Source organism: Silurus meridionalis, chromosome 7 (genome assembly GCF_014805685.1).
Source record: "Silurus meridionalis isolate SWU-2019-XX chromosome 7, ASM1480568v1, whole genome shotgun sequence".
Classification (NCBI taxonomy): Eukaryota; Metazoa; Chordata; class Actinopteri; order Siluriformes; family Siluridae; genus Silurus; species Silurus meridionalis.
In genome coordinates, this window is record NC_060890.1 from 11915145 (window position 1) to 11928590 (window position 13446).

General features: G+C 35.3%; 2 protein-coding genes across 2 annotated transcripts; both read left to right on the plus strand.

The window, feature by feature from the left end:
- Positions 1 to 344: 344 nt before the first annotated feature.
- On the plus strand, positions 345 to 6726 carry tmem106a (transmembrane protein 106A). The gene is made up of 8 exons (XM_046854893.1): positions 345 to 595; positions 1238 to 1377; positions 4321 to 4384; positions 4552 to 4705; positions 5119 to 5259; positions 5384 to 5427; positions 5583 to 5636; positions 5888 to 6726. The coding sequence occupies exons 2-8, from the start codon at positions 1266 to 1268 to the stop codon at positions 6003 to 6005; spliced, it is 687 nt and encodes a 228-aa protein (XP_046710849.1). The 5' UTR covers positions 345 to 595; positions 1238 to 1265; the 3' UTR covers positions 6006 to 6726.
- A 3189-nt stretch (positions 6727 to 9915) lies between these two features.
- arl4d (ADP-ribosylation factor-like 4D) lies at positions 9916 to 12166 on the plus strand. Its single transcript, XM_046854894.1, has 2 exons — positions 9916 to 10109; positions 10897 to 12166. The coding sequence occupies exon 2, from the start codon at positions 11035 to 11037 to the stop codon at positions 11635 to 11637; it is 603 nt and encodes a 200-aa protein (XP_046710850.1). The 5' UTR covers positions 9916 to 10109; positions 10897 to 11034; the 3' UTR covers positions 11638 to 12166.
- The last annotated feature ends 1280 nt before the right edge of the window (positions 12167 to 13446 follow it).

Consider the following 13446-nt stretch of genomic DNA (forward strand, 5'->3'; position numbering starts at 1 on the left):
TACCTCATGTGCTTTACCCAGGGGATAACTATAGGCAAATTCTTATACTACTATCCTCAGAGTAAGCACATCTTAACCCAACTGTGCTGGGATGTGGATGTGGAGACATGGCCTTGACGATTTTTCCATTTAAATTACACTTCTAGAGCATTTATGTGGGGTGAGGAAGACTGAGACTATGTCGAATTCTTCCTCGACAACCTCAGCAATTGGACTTTGCTTTAAGCACATGGGCATTTTTATGGCATGAGCTGAAACACATTTGAGTAAGTTCATTCCAATGAAGAGAAAGTATAATGCTACAGCAAATTTGGCAGATTTGAAAAAGTAACGTTTTTGAAAGTGGAATGAATGTAGTTTTGGCGAACATTCCGGAAATTGTGAGTAAGCAGTCATACTGAAAGCAGCCACGACGCGGCCACCAGTAAGTCACACAGCAGCACAAGTAGGAAGAGACTGCGCACTCTGAATCCGTCTGACAAAGAATGCGGAATAATTTAAATTTTCATGTAAACAGGAATAAAGTATGGGTTTAACCAACACTTATGACCTGTTTTGAAGCCAGCGGACTGTGTGTTTAAGAGCTGGACAAGCGGTGAGTGTAAAAGCTTGCAAGTGTTTAAACATAAGGAGATCATTCTAATGAAAACTGGCGTGTTAAATACAACGTTTAATACTGACAACATTATAACTTGTATTTTGTGTATAAAACAGCTTGACCTTCACATTCAGTATACTGTATCTTTAAAGGTTTTTTATGCTCCAAGAAACTAAAAACGTGATTTGGTCAAGTAGATATTTTGGGGTTTTTTTTTTTTTGGGAACTGAAACCTCGGGCTTTGTATTTACCTTAAAAACAAATTTACACAATGACTGTTTTTGCTTTTTTAGTATAAATTGCAATTATTCAACCAAGTGACTGTGGCTTGGTAGGCTCAAATATGCAGGTGGTGAAAATTTGATATTCTACAAAATGCAGTTCCATGCAGTTTAGGAGAAAAACAACATTAGTTAACCAGAGGTCAAAGTTTTCCACATTTCTAGATTTATAGTTGCCTGTAAACATTTTCAACTCATAGTCTAGTAATCTATATTTTTCACAGCCAAAATAAAAAAATGTTTTTTATAAAAAATAAATTTGAGGTCCAGGAAGTATGAACATTGTTTTCTGATGAATCTTTGAACATCTATTTCTTTGTAGACCACAGTTTTGTAAATTACAGTCATATTATTTCAGCCTATCTTCAGAAAATACAGCAGATATAATGACCCACAACAAACTGAAAACCTCCAGGTGGCTGGACTATGGCAGCGTCACAGCAGAACTCCACTGGGAAACGTGTCCTACCTGCCAAGGCTCAGGACGAATACGTAGAAGTATGCTCCAAACATTGTGTTTAGTAGTGTTTACTTTTAGCTTAGTATAATTTCAATATAAAGTTATGGTAATTAAAAAGCAATATTTTCCTGCAGAGTTCACAGTATCATGTAGGAGCACATGCAATCAGTATCATAATTATGAGTACCTTGGTTAATATATAGTTTGTATAATATACACACATACATACATACACACATATATATATATATATATATATATATATATATATATATATATATATATATATATACACACACACACTAACTAACTAACTATATATATATATATATATATATATATATATATATATATATATATATATATATATATACACACATGTACATACAGTGGGGCAAAAAAAAACAAGTATTTAGTCAGCCACCAATTGTGCAAGTTCTCCCACTACAAAGAAAAAAGAGGCCTATAATTCTTATCATATGTGCACTTTAACTATGAGAGACAAAATGAAACAAAATGATCACATTGTCTAATTTTTAAAGAATTTATTTGCAAATTGTGGCGCAAAATAAGTATTTGGTTAATAACAAAAGTTCATCTCAATACTTTGTTATATACCCTTTGTTGGCAATGACAGATCAAACATTTTCTGTAAGTCTCCACAAGGTTTTTACACACTGTTGCTGGTAGTTTGGCCCATTCCTCCATGCAGATCTCCTCTAGAGCAATGATGTTTTGGGGCTGTCACTGGGCAACACGGATTTTCTATGGGGTTAATATCTGGAGACTGGCTAGGCCACTCCAGGACCTTGAAATGCTTCTTATGAAACCACTCCTTCGTTGCCTGGGCAGTGTGTTTGGGATCATTGTCATGCTGAAAGACCCAGCCACATTTCATCTTCAATGCTCTTGCTGATGGAAGGAGGTTTTTACTCAAAATCTCACGATACATGGCCCCATTTATTCTTTTCTTTACACGGATCAGTTGTCTTGGTCCCTTTGCAGCAGGACAGCAAGCAACAGCCCCAAAGCATGATGTTTTCACCCCTATGCTTTACAGTAGGTATGGTGTTCTTTGGATGCAACTCAGCATTCTTTCTTCTCCAAACACGACAATTTGAGTTTTTACCAAGAAGTTCTATTTTGGTTTCATCTGACCATATGACATTTTCCCAATCCTCTTCTGGATCATCCAAATGCTCTCTAGCAAACTTCAGATGGGCCCGGACATGTACTGGCTTAAGCAGGGGGACACCTCTGGCACTGCAGGATTTGAGTCCCTGGCGGCGTAGTGTGTTACTGATGGTAGCCTTTGTTACTTTGGTCCCAGCTCTCTGCAGGTCATTCACTTGGTCCCTCCGTGTGGTTCTGGGATTTTTGTTTACCATTCTTGTGATCATTTTGACCCCACGGGGTGAGATCTTGCGTGGAGCCCCAGATCGAGGGAGATTATCAGTGGTCTTGTATGTCTTCCATTTTCTAATAATTGCTACCACAGTTGATTTCTTCACACCAAACTGCTTACCTATTGCAGATTCAGTCCTCCCAGCCTGGTGCAGGTCTACAATTTTGTTTCTGGTGTCCTTTGACAGCTCTTTGGTCTTGGTCATAGTGGAGTTCAAACAAGTGCCATTAATACTGGTAACAAGTTGAGGACAGAGGAGCCTCTTAAAGAAAAAGTTACAGGTCTGTGAGAGCCAGAAATCTTGCCTTTTTGTAGGTGACCAAATACTTATTTTCCACCATAATTTGCAAATAAATTCTTTAAAAAATCAGACAATGTGATTTTAATGATTTTTTTTCTAATTCTGGCTCTCATAGTTGAAGTGTACCTATGATGAAAATCATCTTTTTAAGTGGGAGAACTTGCACAATTGACTAAATACTAAATACTTTTTTGCCCCACTATATATATATATATATATATATATATATATATATATATATATATATATATATATATATATATATATATAAAATGTAAATAAAATGAAAGCAAAATGAAACTTTTTTCAATGAACACCATCAGCATGTATAGTGGAATCTGCATAAAAAGAAAAGCACAAAACCCACATAAACATACTGTTTTTCCATTGATGCTTTAAAGCTATGTTTTGGGACATTAAATGATTGCACTGAAGAAAGTATCAAGATCCTAAACCCTCTAGGCATCTGCTCAGGGGCCAAGTATTGACTGTATTTTATTTTTAATAAAAGACAAGGACCCCAGACATGCATTTAAAATAATAGACAAATATTTGCAGAACTACAAAATGATAATTTGTTGTGGACAGTGTCCACATTTGTTCTCTAGGGAAAACCTGAAATCTAAAAAAAGGGACTTTTAAATAGGTATGTCTAGGAATAAAAAACGTTCTTTCGGCTTCTCCCATTAGGGGTCGCCACAGCGGATCATCCGTATTCGTGATCCGCATGTTTGATTTGACACGTTTTTACGCTGGATACCCTTCCTAACGCAACCCTCCCCATTTATCCGGTTTGGGACCGGCACTAAGAGTGCACTGGCCTATGCAATTCTAATAAGTATGTCTAGGAATATTTGAGAATAATGAGCATAAAAATATAAATAATCTTTAAATATTTTCCACAGAGAAATCAAATATACTTTTAACAAGCATTTCATCTTAATATTTATTACTGAAAGGGACAGTAGATCTTATTCTCAAAAGGCTTCACCCAGTATAGGGCATTAAAATAGTGTAAAAATAAAACAATATGACATCCACATATATGAGACCATATCTTGTAAGCAATTTTATTCATTTATGCTTATTTTCATGATGAGTGCCAATAATTCTGGAGTTGATTGTATATATGTAATTGGACATACTTTAAATATATAATCACAAAACAGTGTGTGTAGATCTATGGGTAATTCGTTTTTTTTTTGTGTGTGTTAAAGAATAAATTTCTAATTTATGTTGAGCATTTTTTTAAATGTTTATAATCTCTGTGTTCAGGTGAAGAGGCTCAGCTCGTGGCAGTTATTCCATGCTCTGACAAAAGGCTGAAGCCTAGTCGTACGTGAGTGTCACATGAGGATTTGATATACCTGTTAATAATATTCACTTTTTGTCGAATGCACTAAAATAGTACAATAAATACATGTGTTAGCTCAAAAGAACAACTGTATTATCATAATATGCTTCCTGCATTTGGCAACAAGCTAATAATGCATTCTGTTTTTGCAGGAAGCTGTACGTGTGTATCTCAGTTGCGTTATGTCTTTTGATCTGTTTCCTGATCCTGTTCTTCTTATTCCCTCGGAGTTTGGTCTTAACTCCTGTAACTCTGCAGTCCGCTCTTGTCTATTTCACACCGAAAACTGTTCAGATGACTATCACAGTATGTAATTTTATTTTATTAACAGAGATCCCAAATTTAACTTTAGCTACATAACACTCCTGCCAGTGCATGGCATAACTTTCAAATGAAATAATTGTTCTCTCCACTCTTCTAATGAACCTATTCTTCTAATATGTGCCTAAAGGAAGGCACATGTTAGAATTATATGTACAAGTATATATCTTTGCTGCTGTAACAAAGAAATTTCCCCACTGTAGGACGAATAAAGTTATATCTTATCTTATCTCTTATCTTAAAGTGACTTGCCTGATTATAAAACAGTAACTATTCAAGTTTATGATGTCTGTTAATTATAATTAATAACTAAAATATACTTTCATTGTTACTGTATTTTTGTTTTTATGAATCATTTTGAAGCATAAGCACCTAAAAATCTGCTGTCCATTTTGTAGAACAAACTAAACATCAGCAATCAAAACTTTGTCAGCACTCACGCTCATGATCTGGATCTACAAATTTTGTTTAATGAAATTGTAGTTGGAACGACCAAAGTCGAAAATGTGACCACAGTTCTCCCTCGTTCACAGAAATCGGTGGGTTTTTCCTATTTAAAATACTTAAAGTTAAAACATTTACAAAACAAGTATTGAAAATATTGGCCATAAGCTATCATTATTATAACCATTAACTGACTTAAATCATTCTTCCCTTTTGCAGATTAATGTTGTGACTAGTGTTATCATTGAAGATGAAGGTCTGGTGTAAGTATTATATATTTATACATATTAATTATATATATATATAATAAAAAAACACACAAACAGACAGATGCATGTGGTCACATTCTCAAGCTGCATAGTGATAAAGTTGGTGACTGTAAAATATGATTTCTTTGTTATTCATTTTTTTCCCCCAGTTATTACTGTCAGCCAAGTTTCCTCCGTCCCCACACTTTGTATATGCAATTGCAGTAAGTATCCATTTTGCCCCCTTAGCATTGAATTTATGCACAGCTTCACAAATACTTTTTGAATTTGGATATTGCTTCTGGTTTATGATTTAAATTATATTTTGCACTATATAAATGACTGCATGTTCTGGGCTCATGTATATAGAGGTACTCTATGTTGTAAAGTGGTATAAAACAATAAATGTGGTAGCATGTAATCATGTGACATGCATGCAATAAATGCTTAAGCTGTAATTCTCTGTTCTCCACAGAATAACTGTAAAAGCCTACTACATGTCACATGAGGAGCAGCTCTCGTTGGATACATTTGAGTTTATAGATTGTGGAAAAAACACTACCATTCCTCATCCTATACAACAATTTCACTGACATACTGCCAATAAAGACAAATCAACATAACAAAACAAATGGCAGATCGATAGCAAATGCCTAAGATGATCTTAAAAATGAACATTTGGGATCAACCCTTTTAACTGATGTAGATTACACATGAACTTTTAAGTACAGTCAATTGTAAAAGGTGTATTTTCTGCTTCTGATGCTTGAGGACTTTACGTGTAATTAATCTTCATCGTGAAAGTGCCTGTGCTTATTGCACTTATCCACATACTGTCTTATAGTTAAGATTTACACATTTCATTCAGTGATTTATATTCAAAAGCACTGGTCAGAGTTAAAGTGATTCCTGGGAACATTGGGCACGAGGTGGCAATACAGTCTGGATGAAATTCCAGACGATCGCAAGATTTGCACTTTAAAATTAAGTCATTTTGTACAGTTCTTATTTTTTTAATTCTAAAGGAGATCAGACAAAATAATGACAGTGAAATTACATATTATAAGATTGATTCATCTTTAATAGTGTTAACATTGTTAGTAAAAAAAATATGTAGGCTCAAAACAGTTTTTATTTTGATTTATCTTGTTACATCTACATATTGTTGCTCTGGAACAGTGGTGAGATTGGTCCTCCACATCACCACTGTTGGGAATACTGTGTGGACTAAACAAAAAATACAGCCATTGTTTATATAGCCATTGCTTTTACAGATATTAAAAACTTATATGATTCATTAAATGCATGAATGTATTTAATTTTGTGGTGTTTAATTACAGTTACTCAGCCCCCTCAATTATGACGGATTTATAGGACACTTTATAAGTCAGCAATGATTAATTAGCTCTAATTCTGTAATCATAGCCTTATTGAAAACAGCATAACACAAGTAATGATTAATCTTACCGTGAATCTGTTTTCAATCTTGGTGCTATATTGCTCTTTTGCAGGTTGACAATGGCAGCTGATACTTTTCTCCACCACTAGGGGTTCAAAAAAGGCACATTTGAGTGTATTTTGCTGTTAGTCTGTCAGTTGCAGTAGTAAATTAACAGGTTCTCCAGAATTATTGACGAAAAAAAAACAATAAAATTTTGCTTTGTACACAATGACATTTAGAAATTTGCTCTAAACTGATTTTGAAGAACTTTTTAAAAAAGGAAATTTATAAATGCAAAAATTTTTTTTTTTTTTACCTATTCTGAGGTCATATGACATCAAAACATGCAATTTGGTTATGTTTATTTTTTTTTTTTTGTTGCATAAAGGAACTAAATACAAAAAAAACCGTGATGAATATGGTGGAAAAAATGTTTATTTGAGACTGCTTTGTGACTGGTGGTTTAGGGGATCATGAAGAGTAATGGCATCATGATTTATTTAAGGCTCAGGATGGTTCAGATCAAAAACTGAACCAAAATGTATCTTTTACTCGAATATTTTATTTCTAAATGTCAGAGTGGACCATCATCCCTCTACAAATATCTCCAATTGTTATACATTACGAGAAAAAACTGAAAGTGATACTATGGTGCACAGGTAGTTCATGAGAACAGAGTCAAGTAGCACTGCGACATCATACTGCATTCTGTATTTGCAAACCTGTCATATGCAGCGGTGCTGTTTTCACTGCTGACACTGAGGGTGTTAGATTAGTCTCCCTTGGTCCCTTTTCTGTAGCGCCTTGCTTCTGTCTGTCTTCCTACAGCACCAGCAAAAGATAGGAACCATTACTAGAACTGCATGCAAACATTTGACATCAGTCTTTACACAAGAGATCTACTTTTAAAGCCCTTATTATAGCTACACAATGTAATAAACATTGTGCAGCCCATACAGCATGTAATTGCACAAAAATTCAAGAAATTATCTGAGGACGTTATTCCACTTAAATGTAATAATTTAGTGAGACTATATTTCATGGCCACACTTTGTTTCTATGTTTGTATGCAGATATTATTTGACGAAACTAATAAGAAAAACATGTTTGATTATGTAGACTGAAGATCTCTTTTATAGCTATTAGAATTTGTTTTTAAACAGCTTACTGTGAGACACTGCTTGGCTTTAGTGGCCATCCTGCGGTCCAGCACCATCTGCCGGCGGCGAGCCTCCCAGTGCATCGCTGACATCTTACACCACCTGATGAAAGACCTGAGAAGGAGATTTATGTGACCAGTCAGCAGAACGTAACATGAGAGCTTCCCTTTTCTGATTAGTGTAATTCAAGCGGTGAGAGGTGTCCACAGATAGGACAAAAAAAAAAGAATAAAAAAACAGACTGAATTTTAGTTATCTGATAATTTGCCGACTCAGTGGAAATGTTTTAATTAATCTTAGGGAATCATTTACCATGGTTGAAATTGTTTTTATCTTGCGAACTTCAGTCACATATGAAGGCCATTACAGCAATTAATATAAGCAATAGGTCAAAGGATTTAACCCTTTTAGGAATTAGTACAGGCGTAAGTTAAGAAAGAAATGAGCATGCAATGCAGACTGCCATCTTTAATAAGCATTGTTTAGAAGAATAAAGCTTACCAACATTAGCCCTTGCAGAGACAACACACACTTTGGACTTCACTGACCTCAATGCTGCAGTGACGCCTGATGGCTTGTGCGTTCCCTAGCAACTTTTCTGCAAAACAGAAGAACTAGTGACACAGCAACTGCTATGCCACAAAATCCAATAAGTATAACAAGGAATAACAGCGTTAGTACACAGTCCAAAAGATCCACACTGATCAGATTTTATTAGAGAACTATACTAACTAGCAAAAAAACTATGCAAAAACAAACAAAAATGTCCATTTTGTCATGTTAATAAATCATTTGTATTGTTTTCTTTTTACTTTGTAATACATAATATATTTTCAGACCTGGTGATATGAATAAAAATATAAGATTCTCATATCAAGGACCATTATACAATATATAAAACATTTCACAATATAAGTTATCCAACAAGGTTACAGAACCTTACTAAAGTGCTGTATTGAAGCTTCATAAAGAATTGGTAAATTAAGTTTGATAACACTTATGTAATGTTTATAAAAACTATATTTTTAAACTAAAATAGAGGTTATGATATAAAAAATTCCAATAAATTCTGGTGCTTCCATTCAGGTTCATTTAGTATGCAGGTATTAAAAAAAGCTCTCACAGTAGATATCAAAATACTGATGTTTTAGAGAAAGTGTATAGATACTTTTTCACAAGGTAAAACTTATCATATAAGCCCAGCCCAGAGGAGGGACATGGGGTATATCAGTAGGAGAATGCTGAGGATGGAGCCACCAGGAAGGAGGAAAAGAGGAAGGCCAAGGAGGAGGTTTATGGATGTGTTGAGGGAAGACATGCAGGTAGTTGAGGTGAAAGATGCAGATGTAGAGGACAGGGGTATGGAGTATGGAGAAGGATGATCTGCTGTGGCGACCCCTAATGGGAGAAGCCGAAAAAAAAAGAATTAAGCAATCTATTGTTAATTTTTAAAAATGTTCCTCAAGCAAAACTACTATTATAAATAAAGAAACATAAAAATATAGCTGGATATACAAATAACTAGGAAGCAAGTAAGGGTAACAATTGAATCTAAAAATTAATCTTTTTAACAACATCGTGTTATTATGAGAAAACAACAAACAGATAAATAAATAAACAGGGGAAAAAAGCATACCAAATTAACAAACTTTCCAAAACCTTTTGATTAGATTTGTTTTAGAATCCCTAAATTAAGTATTTTTCTGAATTATAAAATAATGTTAACGTTTGTCGAAATTATTTTGACATTTTGAACATACAGTACACAACTAGCAAACATACACAGCTTGAATATTCACAGCTTGCAGATATACACGCAGCTACCTGCAGGAGGCGCAGTGGAGTTAGTTTTTGGTCGTTGAATCACAGAGAAATCAGTAGAGCGTTAGGCGGCGCTATGCAAACACATACAGTCAGTTGGCCTCCAACTGCCTCCTTCTGTATTCTCTCCTGACGGCCAGAGGAGCAGCTTATGCGCATTGAGGTGTACAGAGAAAATGACTGTTTTGAAACGAAGACTGGATTTGAATGTCAGCAGTTCTCTTGATTAACATGTCAATGCACGTGTCGTTCAGGAAATATTAACCGCAAATAAGGTAAGGAAGTGAAATCTGTAGCTTTGATTTGTAAAAATGCACGCAAAAAAACAGCGCATAGACTGAATTTAGCACTGCAGTGTTGTTGCGTCTGGACTATAGGATGTGATGAAAATCTAAATATTTACAAGGGGAAAATAAAATATCTAACAGCAAGCTCTGTGCCAATGTAATCTTCTCATTACGTGTACCAAGATAGAAAACTTCGAGACTTCCTTCAGTCTGTCTATGAGGATGATGAAATCCAGTCTCTGCACTCTGAAAAAAGCTGCTTCTAGGATTCTTTAAATGTTTCTCTCTCTCTCTAAACCGAACTTTAAACTAACGAACCTTTAAAGCTTTTTAGATATGTTTAAAAATGATATTTGGGTATTTTTTCTAAAAGTGCATGAAAAGTAAAACAGACAGTTCCTAGAGTCCCAAGGTCTGGTAGCAGTTTACATCTACAAGCAACCTACTACTCTGTGGGCTGTGTGGACTAAACCCACACTTTCTATATTATAGAGAGCTGTAAGTTGTGTATTTATAGCTTTAAGACATATTTTACATATATACATGAGACAATAACATAGTTTAGGCACAATAGACCATGTTTAGCCTAATTATTATATTTGTATTCTTTTTTTTTTTAAACATAAAAAGACTTAGCGTACAGATTTTCATAAAAAAAATTTGTATCTTGGATGAGTTTCAAATGTGTTACTCTTAATATTTAATTTAAAAGTCTGTTAAAAGCATATATTAAGTGCATCAGATTGTAACCAGTTGTTGTGTTTGCTTTAATCAGGTCCAACACTGTGCTTCAGGATTCATTGCACCGTCTGTCTGCTTCCAGGAGCTTTGAAGTAGGTGCAAATGCCCTACACTTAAAGCTTAATAGTCAAGTCTGCTACGTCTCACAGGATAGTGAGAAAATCTGACTGCAATGGGAAATCAGCTGACAGAAATGTCTTCTAACACTCCGTTTTTGCCCAACTTTCATTCCCTCCACGTGGTGGTCATTGGACTGGACTCAGCGGGCAAAACGTCCCTCCTTTACCGACTTAAATTGAAAGAGTTTGTCGATACTATTCCGACTAAGGGCTTCAACATGGAGAAGATTAAAATGCCGGTGGGCAATGGTCGAGCCATTACTTTCCAGGTATGGGACGTGGGTGGTCAGGACAAACTACGGCCACTGTGGAAATCGTACACACGCCGCACTGATGGCATGGTTTTTGTTGTGGACTCTGCTGAAGCAGAGCGTATGGAAGAGGCCAAGGTGGAGCTTCATAAGATTACACGCACGTCAGAGAACCAGGGTGTGCCTGTACTTGTGCTAGCCAACAAGCAGGATCTTCCGGTTGCCCTGCCTGTTACTGAGGTGGAGAAGGTTTTGGCTGTACATGAACTGAGCACCAATACCTTTCACCATGTGCAAGGGTGTAGTGCTGTGGATGGCCAAGGCCTTCAACTGGGCCTAGAGAAACTGTATGAGATGATCCTTAAAAGAAAAAAGGCGGTGAGGCACAGTAAGAAAAAGCGATAAGCAGCTTAAGGACCCCCATTAAGGCACAGTTATTTTGCTTGTGAACCTCCACAGCAGTTTCTGCTTTATTGGAGGATTTTGCTTGGAGCAAATAAGGCCTTCCAGATGGTCTTGGAGTGAAAATGGCTTTGACCTTTATCTGTCATGCAGTATTGAACTGCTTTTCATAGTATTTTCTGTGCAGCTGCTGTTTATATCTGACGATAACTATAGATTGAAAAGTCTAATATCAACAGAATTTAAGCCCAGGCCTTTTGCTCATAGGTGTTTCCTCCCTTTAGGAAAGTGACTGAATTCAAGACTGTCGTTTAGCAAAACATTGTTTTGCTTATAGAGAATTTTACAAAACAACTTTATTTCTTTGCTGATATAACAATTGCCATATTAAAATTTGTATTATGCTAGTGGACTCAATGTTCGACACATTCTTTTCCAGTGAAGATTTAGTACAGAAACCTATTTGTTTTTGCATTCTGTAAATAGTTTTTTTTGTAATGTTGAAGAATGAATAAATTATAGATGACTCTGCCCTGAGATATACATTGAAGAAATATTTCTCTTTGCAAGGCTAAACTTTTGGACTCATGCACGATGTACTGTGTGAAACTCTATAGGAAATTCTAAAGTTTGTAGTATTAAAAATATAAACTGAGCTTCTGGTCCGATGGTAAGCCAATGATCTGATGCGTCTCTTTATATACAGATTTCTATAAAATCATTAGACCTTAGATGTGCAGAAGTTATTTTTCTTGGACAGTGCCTTCAGCTTGGAACTTCATCCTATTTAAAACATTTAATAGATTAAGCCTAAATGCACTGGTGTCCCTAAGTAGAGTAATATTACAAAAATAGCAACTGTCCCAAATTTATTTATAGACACGGTGCTTGCGATGATGTAATTTATGACCTGTAAGTTTGTCACAAAAAACGATTTAAGAGATGCACTAATAATGTTTAGTGTCACCATATGTCTGAATGGAGACACTTTAAATCTCAAAGCAATATATTTTGTGCAAAATTATTAGATGGCAATAAACAAAGACATTAGATTACTCCATTTTTTTAAATGAATCTAGTATTACGTCTAAATGTTTAAAATATTGTGTTATATTTATTCATATACTGACTTAAATAAAATAAAAGCATGAAAGAACAGCAGCTGGATATTTCTTAAATAGGTGAGATATTACTGTCTTCCAATGACCATCACAGTATGAACAAATGGTGTGATGCCCAACCCCCATCAGAACATGGATAGACACTAAATCCATTTATTTAACTTCCAAGTGAAGCAGCTGCGTCAGGCCTGATTGGATTAATTAGTAATCTGGTTTTGGGCTAAACCAAACCGCAGTGGGGAAATAAAGCAAGATTGATTTATTGAAGTATGGCTTTGGTTTATTTGCTGAGGCAATGTTAACGGACGTCTTGGACCATTAAGCAAAGTGTATGTAACATACCATCTGGGTTTCTTTATTCATTTCCTATCTGAACATAAATTGCTTTTCCAAATCATATACTTTTAAGTATTTACACATGCCTTATGTACAAGGGAGTAGTTTTAATTTTTCTGTTTAAACATTTCAGTACAACTGAGAGTTTCTGCTATCACAGCATCACCTCCATCAATACCAAATAATCATCAGCCACAATGAAAGAAACACCCCCATCTACTGCTAATGTTTTTATTGATTGCTGCAATCTTTACCGCAACCTTTGTTAAAGCCAATTTTTGTGCGTCACGGTGACTTCTGGTTGTGGGAATTTAGAGGAGAAGGCAGCTGAAAATTGGTACTGCTAGACATAGGA